This window comes from Apteryx rowi, unplaced genomic scaffold, assembly GCF_003343035.1.
Source record: "Apteryx rowi isolate R43461 unplaced genomic scaffold, aptRow1 scaffold_36, whole genome shotgun sequence".
NCBI lineage: Eukaryota > Metazoa > Chordata > Aves > Apterygiformes > Apterygidae > Apteryx > Apteryx rowi.
The window spans coordinates 2,438,079-2,457,793 of record NW_020450085.1 but is presented as its reverse complement, the minus strand read 5'-3'; the positions used below and the strand labels follow the sequence as shown (position 1 = coordinate 2,457,793).

The window sequence follows — 19,715 nt, the reverse complement described above, 5'->3', positions numbered from 1 at the left end:
ATGAAGTGAAGTTTTGCAGGATATTCTTCTCTAATTTGGGGTGAATCCACTGATAGTTGACAAAGGGAGAGATAAAAAGGGGAACATTTTTGCCTGAAGTCTGTTTGGTGGAGTTATGGAAGCAGAGGTCACGCCATGTGAATCAGGCATCTATAGGAAAGTGAAATATGCATACCCGAAAGACAGTCTCGCGTATCCAAATGTATTTGTCTTGCTGGCGTAAGGCTGCTATCAAGAGGATATTACAAACCTCACTCTCCTGAGCTCTCTTGGACACAACTGGGATGCTACCGATAGCGTTCTGTTAATTGTTGAGGCAAAATTAAGTCTTGATAAGGTTTAGTGAGACTAAATAAAAGCAGCGCTTATAAGAACTATAAACTAATAGTGCTAATCACATCAGGAAGGCAGGGTGATTTGGGAGGATGAGTCACACGTCGGCAAGTGAGTGTGTAGAGCCTCCGTGAGACTTGCAGACTGATTTCTTTGCTAGAGTGAATTGTTGTGGCCTGGATTGAAGTCAGTGGTGCTTTTGGCCATTTCTAAATAGCTCTCTGGTTACTGCAATAAATTTCTTTATTATCTTGCACCAATTTACATATCATGTAGACATTCGTTGAATAAATAGCTCCATCATGTCAGCCATGAGGGCTTCCATGCCAAAACGTGATGTTATTGTTAGGCTTATTTGCCAGTAGTTTTGCAGAAGACGGATGCTTTTCCAGATATAAGCAAAATTATGTGTTTGTTTTGTCACTTTCTCCTAATTGGCAGCCCTGTGGCATCAAGCAGGGATTTGAAAGGAAGCTTTTCTTGTGTGTCACCATTTCCAGGGGAAAAGGCCCTGCGGGCTGGGCTGTGTGAGTGCTCTTGTGCCCTTGGGCTGTGCCGGCAGTGAAGGGTGCCTGGGGCCCGGCACCTCCGGGGGGGACGGGGCGGAGGGGTGCTGGGGGCGCCCTCTCGGCTGGCTCTGCAGCGGGAATGGCCTCTGGGCGATTGTGTGAGAGCTTCGCTGAGGAGCCCTTAACTTGGCGAGAGGGAAGAAGCCCGTCATTTGTTCATCAGCGCTGACCAGCATTAACCTGACCACCTGCAAAGTCTTAATTTGCTTTAGTAATTGGGTTAGCTATGGGCTCTTTACTCCTGCTGGAGCTAGTCTGATCTTGGAATTACATTGTTGTTGCTTATTTTGTGTGCTTCCTGCAAGTGCCTATAGCAGCTGGTGCAGAGACTGAGCTCCATCTTCAACGGGAGCAATAGACACCCTCACAATGTGAGCACTGAACCAGTACGGTTTTGTTCTGATATGGGCAGATGGATGCTCTAGTTGCTTCCCATTGGAATAAGCCAGTGGGTCCCTGCCACCCCTCTCCTAATTCATGTCCGTATGTGCCCACTGAGAGCCTTTCTAGAGAGTCCTGGCAAAGGCTAAGCTGCTGAGGAAGAGACTCTCACAGCTATTTTTGCTCATCCCTAACATAAGGTGACAAGTTTTTTTTCCAGCATTTTATTTCACTTCATATATTTATATACTTTCTCATTAAAAAAAAAAAAATTCTCCATCCCAAAAATCTGGAGGAAAAATTTGGCTTAAAGCATTCATCGGATGGCTATCTCAGTAAACAGTTTCCAGTTTTACAGGGTAGCAAGCCCGTGGCACAGCTAGGCCAAATTCTGCCCTCTAAGACAGCAGTCTTGTTGTAAAACTGCAGGTTGTCTGGACCTTGAAGATGGATGGGCAGCACTGTGGTATAAAGGTACCATGCACTAGCTAAAAAGAATGAGACAATGCATCATGTATTTCGTGAATTCAGGAGAGGAGAGGGTTTAAAAGTGAAGTCTGGCTCATACTGAAATTGTCCTTATCCTAAACTCACGCAGCTACTCACAGAATCAGGATCTCTCTGGATGTTCTTTTTCTCAACCTCTTGCTTCCTGGGGCTATAAAAACAGGTCCCCAAACCAGCCCTGGCACCTCTAGCTCCTTTCCTCCCCTCTCCACCGGAGACGTGACAGTGAGCCTGGGCAGGTGCGAGGCCTCTGGTCTCTGCAGAGCCAGTGCTGTCGCAGCAGTGCGGTCGTGGCAGAAATCAGTCTGAGCGCGCCCGAAACCTGAACAGGAGCAGTATCGCAGCCTAGAGAACAAGCATATTGCATTGCTACTGCTTCTGGTGTTGTGGCAGTGCCGTTGCTGGCATCTTCTTTGGTCTGTCATGGTATACAACTTCAAAGGGGCTCTGTTGCAGCAGTGTTTCCATTGGTGAGATAACAGATGTGCTTCAGTGCTGCAAGTGATATGTTTCTCCACAGATAAATAAAAGCAAGACAGTGAATTATTGGTGGTAAAAGACTGTCACAGACAAATAAGCATGTTCTCACTTGACTTGATAATTTACATGGTATTGCTGAAGGTGATTTGTAATTTATACATGGAAGGGATTTGCTGATCTCATTAATAACTTTCCAAACATCTAGATAAACATACTATCACTCTAAATCAAATGCACTTGAAACAGCCAAGGTATTCACCTGCAAGGGCTTTTGGCACTCTCCTCTTTCCCAGACAACAGAGGTTTGACAAAAGAATGTGGGAACTGCCAAAATGCATTTCTGCTCGCAGCCACCCTAAGGTGGGAGATTTCATCTATTCTTGCTAAATTATTCTTTTCCATTGAAAGACTTGTTGACAGGAGCAGATTCCCGGTTCTTTTGATTTTAAATAGGGACTATTTTACAGCTCCGAGCACTCAGCCCATACAGGCATTTCTCTTTGCTTTCCTATGGAGAACATCCTGCCAAAGACTGTGATGTAAAAGAGCTGCTAAGCAATCTCCCCAAACTTTCTCTACCCAACTGTGAAAGCAGAGCTGAGACAGCCCTGGATATTCCCTGCTGAGTATGCCAGGTTGTTTGCCATGAGATGTTTGTTTCATCAGGAGTAATCACATCCTCTGTTGTATTGGCGCCTCGTTATCTGGAGATCTCCAAGTGCTCTTTATGCATTTATTGCTTAATTAAGCCTCACAATAGCTTTTGGATGTATCTATTGTGCATTTTATTGCCGCCTTGTAAGCGGATAAACTGAGGCAAGCCTGTTGAGGTTTACACTCTGGGTGCCAGTGTATTTCAAAACAGGGGCCCAAAGGAACAGCTCTGCTCTCTCTCCCACTGCTCTCTGCTTGCTATCTTACCACGACCTCGTGTGCGAAAGGGTTATCCGCAGCTGTGATCCCTGTGCTTGGGGAGGTGACCTGCAAGTTACTAAGCAGAAGGCTAGGCTAGACCGCTTGAAAAGGGAAAGAATGGCTTTTACCCTTAAAGAATGCTGTGATATGCACTATCTTCATGAGTACAAGGGAAAGGTTAGGCAAGCTGTCCTTGGTGTCTGTGACAGAGCCAGAAACAAGACCCGGGAGACCATCCAGGGCTCCGCTGTAGCCTTGAGGTCACACCTCACTGGGAGACATTGGGTCATGGGTGAGAACTAAAGTAGAAGGATGCTTCCCAGATGCCTCCCTATGTATTTTTGGTTTTGTAAGTTAGACCAGTGTGGAACAAATGTTCAGCCTCATTTTCAAATCTAGGCTACAATCGGGGAAAAAAAAAAACAATCTAGGGAAGAATTGGGTGGTTTGAGTCTTTCTCCTCTGGTTTCAGAATGTTTTTGATAAAGAATGTGATACGTAAGCAAGGGTGCACATGCATATGACCCATGTCTCACACTTCTTCTGAAAAGGTGTGATCTGCATAGAATAAAGAAAAATACAGCTTATGTGAATTTAAGGAGAAAATGACAAACAACTGAGCTGTTTTCCTCTTTTGTTGAAATTGAGCATTGTGGTAATCTTTGCATAGGTAATGAACGAAAAGTGTTCATGAGCTCCAAATAGCAAAGAGCAAAGAAGAGAGAAGCAACTCATCAGTGTGTGACCCTCTCTAAAATGTCATGGGTAATCAAGTGTGAAGTACTTAATGGATCATGATTTGCACGCCACCATTTTGATTGATGTACTACTTAGTAGAGGATTGATAGTTTTTTACAGTGATGCTGATGGGAGTCTCTCAGAAGTACCTCCATCTGTTTTCCCTAATGTTGGGGAGAGCCAAAGCAGTGCTTGTTTGAAGCCATTGTTTTCTTAGTATCTTTGTTCAACTGTCAAAAACAGTGCATTGTTGTTATCTTGGATAGACCCTGATCTCACCAGAACTATCTATATTTAGGCATCTTCCAAAAACGTTGTGTCAAGCAGTTCTCTGGGGAGACAAAAATAGCATTTATTTAATCATGTTTTACAGCCATTTAGAGAGGATGTGATGATTGAACCATATTAAGGCATCTTGCTATAGCTCCAGAGATAAGAGCTTGAACTTTGTTCCAGGCTGCTCTCTGAAGTATTAAAAAGCCCAGAAGAAGCTGCAGTGTTCGCTTTGTGACTTAGCTCGATCACAGTCGTGATATAAGTTCAAGTATAAGTAGCAGAAAACATTACACCCATGTTGAGTTCTGCTTTAGGGAGTGAAATTCCACTTGCACAAAGAAAACAGTATTAACAGATTTATATGCAGGATCAATCCACAAATTCTTGACAGTAGACAATTCATTAAAAGTAATTAAAAATTTGAGGCAAATTGCATTTTTATTAGTATATATAAAATATAAGCACTCTTAAAATAACTGAAATTAGCATATTAGATGCTCTTTAATACTTTGCTAGCGCTCCCTGTTTTCAGTTACTGACAGCTGATTCTTGCGTTAGTAGCAAGCGGACCTTTTAAACAGTGATGTCAGGGCTACCTGTTAGGCCTTTCCTTTTCAAACTACTCAAGCTGCTACTGTACTCTATCACAGACTTCATCTAACTTTGGGAGTTTAATTGCCTTTTACAGAGCTGTTAAGATTTAGAAGATGAGAGATAATCCCAGGCTGGTTGGACAGTGCTTTGAGATACAGATCTCTGCTCCCATCAGTGCTTTTACACGACTGGGGAGAGAAGCTTGTAAGCAGGTCTCCTGACAAAAGGATTAGAGCTTGTTAATGTGGAGATTCAGGCTCCTTAATCAGCTTTTGCTGGAGTATATTGTAAAACTTTAGTAGGGATTTTTTTCTGTAAAATTTAGTTGCTGAAAACCCCCAAATCATGGTTTTCTATATGATTTCTTCTTCTTCTTCTTCTTCTTTTTTTAAGAAGCTCAGTTTCTGAGGCTTGCTTAAAAAATCTTTTCGCATTGTGAATCTCATCTTGTTGCGTCTGTTCAAGGGAAACTGTCAACTTGTTTTTTTTAATTGAGTAATTATTTGAAACTGAATACTTGGCTCATCTCTTAAATCTCACAGCTTGTATAAAGGTGATTAAACCTTCAAAGTTAGATGAAATCTCTGACAGAGCGCAGTGGCAGCTTGAGCAGTTTGAAATGGAGAACATCCGAACACTTGACTCAGACGGTAATATTTTAAAGATCCGATTAGTGGTTGCACAAGTATGTCAGCAGGGATTGTCTGTACTGATGCCACTCCTTTTCAGTTGCTGAGAGGTGAGGTCTTTTCAATAGCATGGGCTTCATTTATTGTTTCAATTTATTAAAAAGAACAAAAAAAACCCCCCAAACCCCAAAACATTTGGGTGCTGAGTCCCCAGCTCAGTAGGGGACATCCCTATTCATTAAAACACTTAAACATAGGCTGAAGTTATGTGTGCTCTTGAATGCTCTGCTGAATCGGACCCTCGGGTGCCTGGAAAGGAAGGGACACCACCTCGAAATATTGTCAGGACAAGCAGTCCTTTCCGCTTTCTGCCGGCGGAGCGCCTGCCGTCTCGCTGAGCTTCGCTTGCGATTGCCGGTCCTAGCAAATACCTTCCTGTAGGGAGCAGAGCCGGCTGGAGTTTTCTTTCTTTGTGGCAAGTGCTGACTACTCACTGGGAAACGCTTGCTTCAGCCAGAAATCAATTGTTTCAACCCGACCCCCAATTTTTGACTTTCCAAGTTTTGTTTTTACATAGGAAGTAGAAACCCCCCAAACATTTCCCCCCCATAACGTCACAGCTATAGCAAAGGGAGATGTTGCATCTGTAAAATACATCTACTAGTTGATACAAATATGATATTTTCAAGTTTGTATATTCTTGGAGGGCTTTTTTTTTCCAGCAGTTCTGATCTGTCAGCTGTATAGCAAATTTCAGAATAATTCTTAACTAGCTTTTCATATTTGGGCCTCTCCATGCATGTGCCTATGGAAGTTATTTAACATATAAATCATATATATTCTTATTTATACGTTTGACTGGGTTAAGTGTAGTGGTTTCCTTGGAAGAGGTTGAATGATGAAAGAAAGAAAGCAGGTTTCAGCTTTTAAAATGATTGGATTATCAGCATGATTATATATATATTTTCGTACTAGGTGTAAGTTAGTTTGAAAACTTCCTGTATAGGAAAAGCGTAGTATTTCTGTGTAAAACCCAGGAGAACTGATCCTCTGTAGGAGTGGCACCCCAAATCAGCAAACTGTCCCTAAAGAGAGGATTTTGAAGAGTAACAGTGCCAGCAGTGCCATGGTCCCATGTTTAGAGCATGCAGTTTTCAAGTGTAGGGCTCTGTCACAGATATGTTTGGCGATTGACTCTGACATCATGGAATGGTAACAGGGCAAATAAGACCTTTTTAGGTGGGGTAAATAGGCCATTCTGTTTCTAGTATTATACACCTGGCTGTCTTGCTTGTGCCTGTAGTTTCTGTTTGAACAGTTTTCTGTATCAGATGCCCTAGCCTGTTGTGCTTGTACTCTTTGCTGCACTAGTGAGTCTTTCTTTCTTCCTCTTTTACTTCATTGGAATTCTTTTGTATTAAAAGAATTAAAATCTCAGACTCCAGGAGAGCAGATTTTGGCTTGTTCAGGAATCTGCTTGCCAGGAAAGCAGCAGAGAAGCCCAGAAGAGCTGATCAGTCTTGAAGGACAACCTGCTCAAAGGATGGTGTGGTCTGGTGTGCAGCAAGTGAAGCAGGTATAGCAGGAGACCAGTGTGGATGGACAGGGAAAATCTGTCGGAGCTCAGGCACGAGAAGGAAGCACCCAAAAGGTGGATGTGGAGATGGGCCATCCCAGAGGGGTGCAGAGCCATTGCCTGAGTGTGCAGGGGTGAAGTTAGGAAAGCTAAAGCTCAGCTGGAGTTGGACCTAGCAAGGGATGTGAAGGACACCAAGGGCTTCTTCAAGCACATTGGCACCAGAAAGGAAAGCTGAGGAAAATGTGGTCCCACTGCCTCAGTGGGGCAGGAGACCTCGTGACCAAATGGACCAAGTATCCAAATGGAAAAAGGCTGAGATACTGAATGCTTTTTTTGCCTTGGCTTTCACTGGTAAGGTCTGCCACCTGCTCTTCCATGTCCCTGAGCCTCCTGTGGGAGTGAAGCATTACAGGAGAAGACTGAGTTGAAGGGCACTTTAACTGGATGCACACAAATCTATGGGGCCTGGTGGGCTGTATCTGAGGGTGCTGAGGGAGCTGGCCGATGTCATTGCAGGGCTGCTGTCTGTAATCTTTGAAAGGTCATGACAGTCAGAGGAGATTCCTAATAAATGAAGAAAGGCAAATGTCACACCTACTGAGGTGGCTCTGCTTTGTGCATGGGTTGGATGAGATAACCTCCAGGGGTCCTTTCCAACAAAAATTATTCTATGAGTCTATGTTCATAACAATGTGACAGTAGTAACAAGAGAAAGAGAAGATAAATTTAACATAGTGGAATCAATAATACTCAGTAGGTTTGGCTCCTCAGATGATTTCTTTCTGTCAGCACCTTGCAGTCAGAAGCCAAAGCTTCATCCCATTCCCTCCTGAGGATTCAAGAAGACTTCTTGCATGCTGATGGTGATTCATTTCCACACCAAAGATCTTTCTAGCTGCTTGCTCTTCACTTTTTTTTTTAACTTCTGCTACTGAAGTAGGCAGTTGAACTTCATGTCCATGTAGGAGCAAAAAAAAAAAAACAAAAAAAAACAAAAAAAACCTGGCTACCTGTCAGTAAGATAATCGTCACCTTACTGCAGATGTAAATCAGTCTGAGGCAGTTCACAGTTGTATTGCTAAGGTTGCTACACCTTAAGGTTTCTGACTATTGCAATGTCCACAAGCTTCCTCTACCCAGCTGTGAAAGGAGAGCTGAGACAGGCCTGGATATTGCCTGCTGAGTAACTGTCCTCGGCCACTGCATTTTCTAGGCTTGTGACCGTGCCTTATTACTCCTCATCTTGCTGCCTGCAAGCAAACTGAACCTTCCCCCATCAGCGCAAAGAGCTGCTGCAGTGTCATCCGTAGTGGAGGCACCGATTCCTCCCATTGCGGTTGCTGTAGTCCATACTGTAGGTGAAGTGGCTCTGAGATGCTGTACAACTAGAGCATGCTTGCGTGTTGTTGATGTCTTTAAAGTTACAGTTTAACTCAGTGCATTTTGAGTTACGGTTACAGAATTAGAAAAAAATCCAATCGGATAAGGTCTGTTTAATGCAATTTATGCAGACTTTGGCCTTGCAAGGTTCAATTTCAGTGAGATTTTGGAACCAACCAAACCACTTGTTTCTCTGCAGCTTTCTTCTCCGGCAGGCTTACCCACAGCCTTTGCCCCGCTGCGTCTCTAGCACAGCTGGCTAGAGGAGTTGCGTGTGTGGGCTACCTGATGGACACTGATAGTCTGGAGGGATTGAGATGATACTTGCCTGTTGTTCATGCCAGGCCTGAAGTTTTGCTGTCATCGCTGTGTCAGCCCAGGGTGTTTTAAAAAAAAAAACACTCAAAACTGCAAACTTGAAGCCAAGGTTGCTGCACTGGGGAAAAAAATAACCAAAGCTGTTTTTTAAGGTTGCTCAGTTTTGCTGCCTGAATAATTCTTCCTCTCAGTTTACGCTGCAGCTTTGCTAGCGAGTTCTGCATGTGTACCTATGCAAACAGAGTTTCAGTGGCTTAAACAGAGCTCTGGACTTTACTGAGTCATCTGAGTCCCGGTATTTTTGCTTTGAAGTTCTGGTTAAATCTTTTCCAAATCACAGAGTAAAACCGCGCCAAAGTCAAACATTTTTCTCTCCAGTGGGATTGTATTTGTATTTCCATGTGTCATTCATGCAATGGAAATATGTGCTTAGGGCATAGCAGCATTGTTTTCCTCATCAGCGATATGAGTTAAAGATGTGGAACTCATTTTAATTTGTAGAAAATGTAAAGTCTTATCAATAGGAGACAAAGATCTTACAATATGAATATCAAAGGAGTCTGACTTTATTTGGAAACAGCATTTGGTACGTCACATCAAATTCTACAATTTGACTTTTAAGAAAAGCTCCAGAGAAGGCTCTCTCCCCCCCCCCTTTTTTTTTTTTTTGTTCTTCTGGCTTCTAAGGATCTTTATTTATCACCCTCAGGGGCATTACAGTGAGTAATTAGATTGGACCAGGAGAACGACTTAATTTTACAAGAAACTCATTAATTCATCCTATTTAAAATCTTCTCATTTCACCCAAAAACCAATTATGCTTGTAGTGGCAATGATCTGGAAAGGCATTGTCTCGTAGGTATTAGGGGGGCCACTGGGAGTCCTATGGTATTCATGTCGGGGAGACAAGGGCGACTCCCTTTCTTTGACTTTTAGGTCAAAAGAACTAGTCGCCGGGACAGCTTGACAATTAGAAAACCCTGATGAGCATTTGGAACTAAAACAGCTGTACAATAACTGAGAGGTTCATGGTGCGGGGCAGAAAGCTCATCAAAAGAGACTATCCAAACAATTGAGTTCTATAATTAACACACAAAAATCTGTTCAGAAATGGTAATAACAGTAAAAGAGAGCTGAGAAGATGCTGCCTACTTATGTGGCAGATGTGGTTTTGTTACAATCTGAGAGAGAAAATCCATCCTTTTTTAAAGAATGAGAAGAACATTAGAGGGGAAAAATAAAACTAACTTTTTATTCCTAAGGGGGCAGTTAAAACACAAGCTTAAAATATTTCCAAAAGGGCAGGAGCTGTAGAAAATGTAACCAGTGATCTTTTAAAAACAAATTTTTTTTCTTGCTCAAATTTATAAGCTTGGCACTGAAATCTTTTTTCTTAACAAATTTACTTTGTCCTTCATTTCACCAAGAATATATTGTTTTAGGGTCTTCCATGAAAGTTGGCTACAATCATCTATAATAAAAAAGATGTTTTCCCTCTCTGTTGTATGTGGGAAGAATTTTAATTCAAAATCATGTCTCAAGGAATTTAGAAATTTTCTTGCCTACGCAGCTGATGAGTTTTTCTGCTTCAAGCAGTGGAAACTATCGAATGCATTGTTTCTTAAATTTCAGCTAGAAACACAAATCTTTACATATGTTATTCACTTGCCTGCAATAATAAATGTGGTGTGCTGGTCCCTTTTGGGAAGGAGGAGCGCAGTGTGAGTGTGTATTTTCATTAAGCTGCTGATTCTGTCGTGGGCTCCCTCTTTCTTTGCAGAACTCACTGGAGATCGTAGCCTTAAGCATAGCATTTTATAAGATGATGGCTCTGCAGTCCAGCATTCGTGTGCCTGTAACGTACCTCTCCCTACACAGGATTGTCATCCCAGTAGTCTCTTTTTACTGCTGCTGTAAATAAGAATTTTAGAATGTCCATGCCAAATTTTCTTTTGATAGAAGGTCATTGACTTAACTAGATTTACTTCAGCAAACAAATGTGTTTCTAATTCAGCTTAGTCATCCCGTTCTCTTTATTAGTTCCTAATCTGGAAACCAATATTTTCTCCATTGTGAATGCTCACCTTCGGTAGAGGTTGAGTCATCAAGTTAAAAACGATTTCTCCTTGTGTTTGTGTTGGCCCATGAGAGCTGGGGCCGCGGCGGGAATTCCTGGGTAGCACGTGTGAGCGTGGGCACACGCGCTCGCTTGGACTTTCCGCCCCGTCTTCTGCACAGAGCTCAGCCAGCAGCTGAGCCGGCTCAGCCGGGCCGGCTTCCCTGCCTCGTGCAGAGTATCCATCAGCCTTTGTGTGCGTGAGAAGGACATTGCCTCCTTGGAGTACCAAAAAGTGTAACTGGAGCTTGCCAGAGACCTGGATGGGTTTTTTATCTAAGCCTCTGCAAGAAATTAAGCTGATTTTTTTTTAAAGAACTATTAAGCAAGTGAACCCTTTTCCGGATTATGATGGAAAGATTCACTGCCATTTCAACAAGTAAAAAGGAACAATTTGAGAGCAAGGGTTTGGAGAGTTTTTTTGAACAATTTTAAAGGTATCAGTAGATTTTTTTTTTTTTTAATATATTTTTCCCAAACCTAGGGAGGCATCATAGCTCATTTAAAATCATCTAAGGACAGTAATTCCTTTAATACTTAGGTTTTATTTTAGCTGTGACTAAAAAGAATGTGACTAGAACTTTATCCACTGAGGTAGGTTTTTAAATTTTGAAATTGCTGGCTGAAATTTTTAATAGAAAATTCAGCATTTGAAGAGACCAAGCAAAAAGACTTTTCAGCCCACACGTATGTTCTTTTTTTCAGAAAGCCCTAAGATTCTGAAAATCAGGTTTTAATGTGAAAAGGGAATTTGTAAAACAACTTGTGAAAATTTACATTCAGATTTGAGTGAAGTTCCGTAATTCTTCAGACCATTTCTTTTATCAGTTTTCACATGTATCGTTCTAGTAAATTATAAGGAAAAGAGCATATAGTGATGACCAGCTACATTCAACAAGTCCCATCTTGCTTTAACAGAAATATAAATTAGATTTTTTTTTTTTACATCAGGATTCAAAGATATCAATGTAATTATTTCATGCTGATCACTGCTTAAAATGAATATGATTAGTTCTAAGAAAAAATGGTGGATTTTTTCATACTGAAAATATTTTTGTTTAAGAATTTTCCCTGGATATAGTGCAGGTGATTGTAACTTTTTTATATTTGCGGGTGATCTGAATGTGAGAAAAGATTTTTCTTTTCTCTCTTTTTTTTCAAACTAACAGAACTAATTAAGGCAAAGCTAAGGAATTGAATTCAAAGTTTGTATTGCACATGTGAACTAATCTTTTTACAATGGTATCTTTCGAAAGCTGTGTAGGAACGCCATTCATGCCCTGTCTCACCCAGCAAATCCTGCCTGGAAAGGAAGTGGGATGGAGATTTGTCACGAGTAAGCAATAGAGACTTTCCGGGGATGAGTTCTCTACAGGCTTCTTGTTTGTCTGCTAAAATATTAACATTCGGAAAAAGTCCATCCCAAGTTGTAATAGGTGTATCAGCAATACTTCATGCTAAGAACACCTTTTACAGGGGTAGATTCAAGTTTTTAAGTGACAGGACCGTGGAGCTCATAGGAGGAAAGAACAGTTGGTTAAATGCAACATATTCTCAAATGTTCTCTTATGTCAAGTGCTGAGATGTGGTGAATCTCTGAGCACACTAAAATGAAGACAACTAAATGTTCAATAGTAGGTGTATGGCTGAAGGAAAATGGCTTTCTGTGCTTCAAAAGCAGTCACTGCATTTGGAGAGCTTTCTTTAGGTCTTGAAATATTAATGATCTTGGCTTAATATAGTAGAAAACAAAGTACATTGCATGAAACAAAGGGGAAAAAATCCTTGAATTATAAACTGTTGACCTTGCAGTACCCACTGTATTCATCCAACCCCTTTTAAACCACTGAGTCTGGAAAGAAAGTAGGGAGGAGGAATTATGGTTGCAAAAATGTTACCTGTGACATTTTTCTACCCTTTCCAATAAAATGTTATAGTCAGAGCAGAATCAACTTTGTACAAGGCTGTTTATTATCATTTAAATATTTTAATACTAAGAAGATGCAAAAGACAGCTCTTCATTTAATAATTTCTGTGAACTATTATGTTCATATAAACAGTAATGTTAGAGGTTACATATTTTGTTTTATTTGAGTAGTTGAATGAATTTTGTTGGATAAGAGCAGTTAAATCTGCACTCAATTTGTATTCTTTTTTCCATTCCTTTTCTTTATATATGACACCGAGCTTCTGTCTGTATCTCTTCTAGTCTTATACAGATTTAGGCATATTTCTGATCTGAGTTACGACAATGAAATCCAGGAATAATATCTCAGATCAGAATCTGCCACTTGACTGCTGCTGTTGTTAAACCAGTCACAAGAGGACAGGTACCGATAGCACAACTCATTCACTAGATATTGCAAATCATATCAAACACTGAAAGGTATTTTTCTTTTTTCTCTTTTTTTCTTTTCTTTCCCCCTGGCAATTCATATCGGAAGAAAAATAAGTTACTTTTACACAAGTTGCCTTTGTTTGCTGTGACTGACTGACTGACTGATAGGCCGTACCCGGTGGGTTTGTATGTGTGTTTGGGGACTAATTGTCTTTGATGTGGGGAGGCTAGGTTTGACCCCAGTGATTCTTCCTGCCAAAGCTGTGGTTTCTGATTTTAATCGAAACCCCAAGGCCATTTGAAGCATAGCCAAAAAGCACCTTGCAAGTGGAACCTTATCTAATTATGTGATGCATATAAGCTCTGGAAGCATAAATCCTAGTTGTTTGAGCAGCGTGTTTTTATAAGATTCTCTGGTCCAGTGACAGCCAAAGCAAGTGATAGCGGATTGGTCTTGCAGCGYTTTTATTGATGGCGCGCGACACATCGTAAAGTTAGGACTCGTTAAGGAAATTCCATAAATGGCTTTGGTTAATAAGACTGAAGTAACTTGCTGCTTTATGAAAGCGTTACTAAAATCCCTCTCCATTTCCCATTGGAGGGCTTCATAAAAGAGAAGAAGGAAAGAAAGAAAATAAATAAGTACAGGAAGGGGTAAAAYACAAAGAACAAGCAGTGGCTGGGCCCAGAGAAGGAGAATGGCTGTGAAAGGAGGTGCGTGCTGTGCTCTGGAGGCATGCAGATAACAGGGGAACCCTAAAGGCAGTGTAGGCGATAAATGATGAGATGTGAGAGTGAGTCATGCAGTAAATATTGAAAGTAACCTTTCCTCTTTACACATCTGTCCTCAAAAAATGCTTGGGCATTTTCTGTGTTCTCCATAGGCCTGAAAGCCAGCGGTGATGGTGGACTTTTATCTCTAGCCAAGGGAGAAATTTCTAGGATGACATACCTGTTAGCCAGTATTAAAATGTGTTATTAATGATCCTAATGAGTTTTTTCCAAGTGATGTAAAAGTAGCCATCCGTGTAAGCATTGCATTTATGAAGATGATGTCACCGAAAGCTTGCCAACTGCACATGGGACCTCATGCCAGGGGTGCAGTCGTTGATGTGCCCTGGCTTCGAGGAGGGGAGAACATTGTTGATTTCCTTCCTTGGGGAGAAAGAGCCAAATTAATTCTGCCTTGCCAGAAGGGAAACATGCCATTTCCGGACATGTTAGACTAAGGGCCTCACTGCCAATCACAGTGGGTTCCTATTCCACTCCCTCTTAAAAATTGGCAGTGTCTCCCTGTCAGCTGCCATTCCTTAAGTGGTCATAGAATAAACCAATTGCACCCTTTTTGTTGTGCTCTGAGTGTGTGTGTGTGTGTGAATGCAGGTGGACATGGGTTAAGCAACATGCAACTCCACGGTAAACACAAAGAGGCAGCTGATTTTCTGGCAGTGTCTGTAGAAGAGTATTATTATTATTTTTTTAACATCTCTAGGCCAGCTTTTAAAATGGCTCTTGCTGGAATTAGAAATCAGTGTCCCCTGGCATGGGATTGCTCATTAAGAGTGTGTTGATTGTTAATTTTTCACCTGGGGCTAAGAGGACATCATTTGATCTTTTTGAAATGTCTCCTGCCTTGATTTTGAATAAGTAAGCCAGCAATTTATGATCGCAGCCTGGGCAAGTAACACTCTCCCTTCCTGTTTCTCCATCTAGCTTGCAAAATCGGATACTACAAGGCTCTCTCGACAGATGTTGCATGTGCCAAATGCCCGCCTCACAGCTACTCCATCTGGGAAGGCTCTACCTCCTGCACCTGTGATCGGGGTTTTTTCCGAGCTGAAAATGATGCTGCCTCCATGCCCTGCACTCGTAAGTTAGTCTTTTCTCGGTCTTTTCCCCTTTCATCGTCTGTTTCTTTTCTTGTCTTTCTTTTGCTGTGTATGTATGAAACATTGCCCGGAGATTTGTGTCTCCCTTTGAGAAGTGTCCTGCTTCTGATGGTAGCATTCAGTAGCTCTTAGAGCCCTTTGCAGATGCAGTAAGTGTTTTGGATCATGCATCTTGGTGAGAAAACATTAGTTCTCAGCCCTGATTTCCTAACAGTGGTGTGGCTGCGCTGACCCTTGAGAGTTTACTGTCTAAATAAATCAGGGGACTTGAGAGGAGACAAAGCAGAGAAAGAGGAGTGACTTGCACACCTCAGTAGTGGAGTCGGGAATAAAATACAGGTCTAAGTTCCAATCTGAGGACCTGTCCAGTAGATCACATCACCTCTCATCCTTTTAAATATTAATATTTGTAGAAATTGTGAAAGATTTTCTCATAATTAAGTGATATAGGGAAAATATATAATATTTATAATGTCATTAAGTATCTAATTGGCTCAAAATACAGCTGGTGACCCTTAGGAACATAAAAGTATTCCTCTGAAAATGATGGTAATAACAAATCTTAAATCTTAATGAAACAAACCCCAAAACTTTCATTTATTTTATCTTTGGTGTATAAATACGTCAGGTACAACAAATGGAATTATGCTTTAGTTCCACCAGAATTTTTTCAATGGGGAGAACAAGAGGCATAATGCGCTGAGCACACCCACGGAGTTACTGGAAAAACTCCTTGTCCTGTGTTTTGGTTAATGGCTTCCACCACTAAAGACCTGGGAACCTAGACMTGCCCTGGTGTTAAACTGTGATCATCTAGTTCTTTGATTCTTGTTTCTATGGGAGCAGAACGTTTTGAAACAATAAATGAAAGGGCTGTATTTTACTAGGGGATGCCCACGTGTGGCTTTCTCTGAAAGCTAATGGAAATGCTTCCAGATTTTTGGAGTTCAACTGTATATTTATGTAGTGTGTTTGTGTCTATGAGTGAGGGAAGGATGATATGTTTCTTTTGTAACATTTTAATATAATCCAAATTCATTTTGGAGAGATGACTCACATTTATTTTAATCTTAATTTCTCCCTTACAAGGCAGAAACAAAGTATGTCCATAACTAAGCCAGCATTCATTCCTTTCCCGCACCACTTCATTCCAGCTCTTCCTCAGTGATCAGCTTCTTCTTTTCAGCTGTGAGTTTTTGCTGGGTGGTGGTTAAGCAGGTCTGGGCATACCCAGGTGTATCTGCTTGATAGGAAAGTGAAGAGCTCCTTGTATTTCTTGCCAGGCATTGACTGGGGATGGAGGTCTAGCTTATCATCAAACTCTGAAGTGTCTGAAGTGTAGATGAAGTGGATAGAAAAATGCTTTGATAATATAATTTACACCACGTCTCTAGGAGAAATAAACCTGGACCATTTTGATAGTGAAACTTCTCTTTTGCAACAACAAAGCTATTGCTCAGAAGGTGCACACTGAATAACATTATACCAACAAAAGTTTCTCATATAGCTCAGGTTCTAGTGAGTCATATCCTGACCAAATTGAAATCAAATTAATAATCAAATGCTTGAATTTAAATAGGCATGTGCAGTGAATAAAGTATGAGGAGAGAGCTCTAATATGTAGCAAAACACTTCCAGATGGGGAAATTGTGGGCAAATATGTCTGTTCGCTTGTATGTGCAAAATGTATTCCTACAAGTTTAGCTCTTTTTTGTCAAGTCTTGGGCCTACTTCTGGCACTCTTTCCCATTGCTGTCTTTGAAGGTAAGTCACAGTCGCTGATCTTGGTGATCTTTTACCCTGGAAATAGGAAAAATGGAGAAGAGAGAACAAGGGCCGTGTTCCTGCTCTCAGTCTTCACATCTGCTCTCTAGGAGGACTCAAGTACGTAGAGACAAGCCAACAACATAATCCCAAGGACACCAGGCCTGCGTCTAGAGAGATCCCATTTCATAGCTTTGAATTTTCTAGTCACTAAATGGCTTGCATTTGTGTGATCCAAGGTGAAGGAGGATCCAGAGGTTATTTCTGAGCTGGCTCGTGGAGCAGCTTTTCTCCCCCATCCGCTACTTTGCTCTCTAACATCCCCTCTTTGAGATCTGCCATAGCTATGTTTGAATGTTGCTATGGTGGTGGCACCTACACATATGAGGCCCGCTGGCTGTGAGTGCGACCCTGCGTGGTGCACCTCCGTGCTGTGTGAGTAGCATGGTGCAAGAGGCTCCTCGAAGGCCGTCGGTCTGCCCTCCTTCCCACGCCACGTAGCCTTCTGCCAGCTCATTTGAGGCAAGTGACAGAAGCCATTTCAAGGGCTTCTGCTGAAGGAAGCTCCTCTGGAAGACGCTCCCCGTTTGTCTACCTTTCCTGACAAGATGTGGAGACAGAAGGGAGCATCAAAGGCCCTTTCAGACGGCTTCAGACTCTAATCAGTTCTTACCAGTTGGTTAAGCCAACTGGTCCCTTGTGCTGACAGCCATAATAATCAGGCACCTTCTTTGTTCATTATGCTCTCTTTAACCCTGGTATTCTCATTCAGCCCTACGTTTAGTAATCGCTCAGTGTGACGGCACACTAATGAAGAAATAAAACACAGTATCTGAGATCCATTCTTCTAGCAAAAAGATAGACTCTGCTCCATTGGTTTGTAAAATCAGGTTTCTGTTCACTTGGAGAACTATTAGACCAGGTGAATAAAAGTAACATTGGGTAATTTGGAGGGAACACCTGAAATGGACTGTGGATTGATCCTTTCTTTATTATTTCTAAACAGTTTTTAAGATTAAGAACTTCAGGCTTCTTAGGATGCGTTTTTGTAAAGCTTTGACCCTTGGCTATTGATTTCCTTTAGTAATAAACTGGCTGGCCTCGTCACTTATCTCGCCTTCTAAGCTGTAGGAGGAAGACTGTTATAACTTTCCATTAGCCTGATTGTGCTACAGGATGAAGGAGAATTAGAGATTTCCCTTTCCTTTCCTTCTCACAATTCCCATGGTAAATAATACTTTCTGATGCGCTGATCAGAAGAATTACTCCAGAGGTTTCAGTTTTTCTCATTCTGTAACCCCAGTATCTGGCATCTTCTCTGTCCATTGTTGAGTTGTAAAACTGTGCTTCATGTTCAGGTAAGCCAGTCATCCTATCTAAACAAATAACCCAAACTCTGGTTTTAGTATTCTATTTTATTTTAGCTCTACTGAAGTGAGTAGTTATGTCTGGCTTAAATCTCCTAAAAGTAAGAGCAGAATGTGGCTGGGTGCAAGTGTAGAGGACAGTGGAGTGGGCTGTGTTGGAAGGGCAGGCATAGACACCCTGACATAAACATATTTACTTACRCATCTTTTCCTTTAGGTTTGCCATATAGTGATTCATCAATCACCATGGAGGAGCAGAGCAGCTGCCTCCTACTCATGTGCAAGTCTCTCTGCAGCTCTGGGTCTGCCTCATTGGCTAAGTTGGGAAATCAGACTTTCAGTTCTGAAGCACAGTGGGCTTGTCAGCTGTGTGCTTGGGCACGGAGATGTTATGATTGACCTGTAATACACTTGAGCACAAACTGAAGAAAACACAGTCATTTTTCCATTCTGAAAGCATGGCAAAAGTTATATTAATACAACTGCTCGGACCTTCATTATTCTTCAGGACTGGCTCAGAAGATGGGTCTGTCATAAGGTTAGCAATCTAATGGAGAATAAATTGCCTTACCAGTACATAAATTTGTGAGACAGAAAATCAACCAATTTAAGTAATGATCTTCATTCCTGAATTTCCTTTTCCATAAGGATGTGGATAGTAGATTAGCTGTGAATTTCAGTCTGGTGTAGGCAGGTGCAGTTCCCATCCAAGTTAATGGATGTTGGTCCTGTGTCTCCACTGTTAATGAATTGGGTTCTCTAACTGTTTCTTAACCAACAATGCTTGCATTATGAGTGAGTATGGGACAGTTTTGTATTGCTTATATTGTCTGTTTGATTAAGATTATTAATGATTTTTAATTGGAAGCCCTTTACAAAAGAGAGATTACCAGCATTGACTGTCCAGCCTGAAATTTGCCTCAGTAAATGACCCTGAATAATTTAGTCCGTTGTGCCACCCAAACAGTGACTGATTGATTGATATTTTGGCGTGACCTGAAATATTTCTAAAACGGTTGCATTTAAGACAGTTTATACCAGAAAAGCTTAGAGCTAATGAGGGCAAATTTAGTGAGATGCAAGAGAAAAGCACCTGCTTTAAAAGGGCTTTCTCCAGTTTAGATTATCAAGAAATTGAAAGATCCTGACTTCGAACAGCAAACGTCACTTAGTTGTCTTTACATTTGCCTCTTCTAATTGAATTTAGTGCACTGCTGTATTTCCTCCAGAAGTATATTGTTTTTAAATTACCATTTCAGTGCTATTACTCAAGGCCCCTGCTTCTAATGCTTTCTGACAGTTATCAACATAATGAACCATAATGAAATGATGAGCAATCTACAGTGGAAACTCAATGTGGATTCCACTAGTGCTGTGTGACTGTGTTGTTAAAATCTGAACGTGCGTTAAAATAACATGGTCATTATTTGTTTCCAAGGTCAAGGTTTTAAAAAAGGTTGGAAAGGTATAAACACTTCAATTTTGTAAATGTTACAGTCTTAATATGTGTCCTTAGCTCAGTCATCTGTATTGCATTCTAAA

General features: G+C 41.3%; 1 protein-coding gene across 1 annotated transcript in view; it reads left to right on the top strand.

Moving 5' to 3' along the window:
* EPHA4 (EPH receptor A4) overlaps window positions 1–19,715 on the top strand; it is a 102,810-nt gene that overhangs the window by 28,259 nt on the left and 54,836 nt on the right. The window contains exon 4 of the mRNA XM_026073085.1: window positions 14,867–15,022. Coding sequence (XP_025928870.1) covers window positions 14,867–15,022 — 156 coding nt within the window. The remainder of the gene's footprint in view (window positions 1–14,866; window positions 15,023–19,715) is intronic.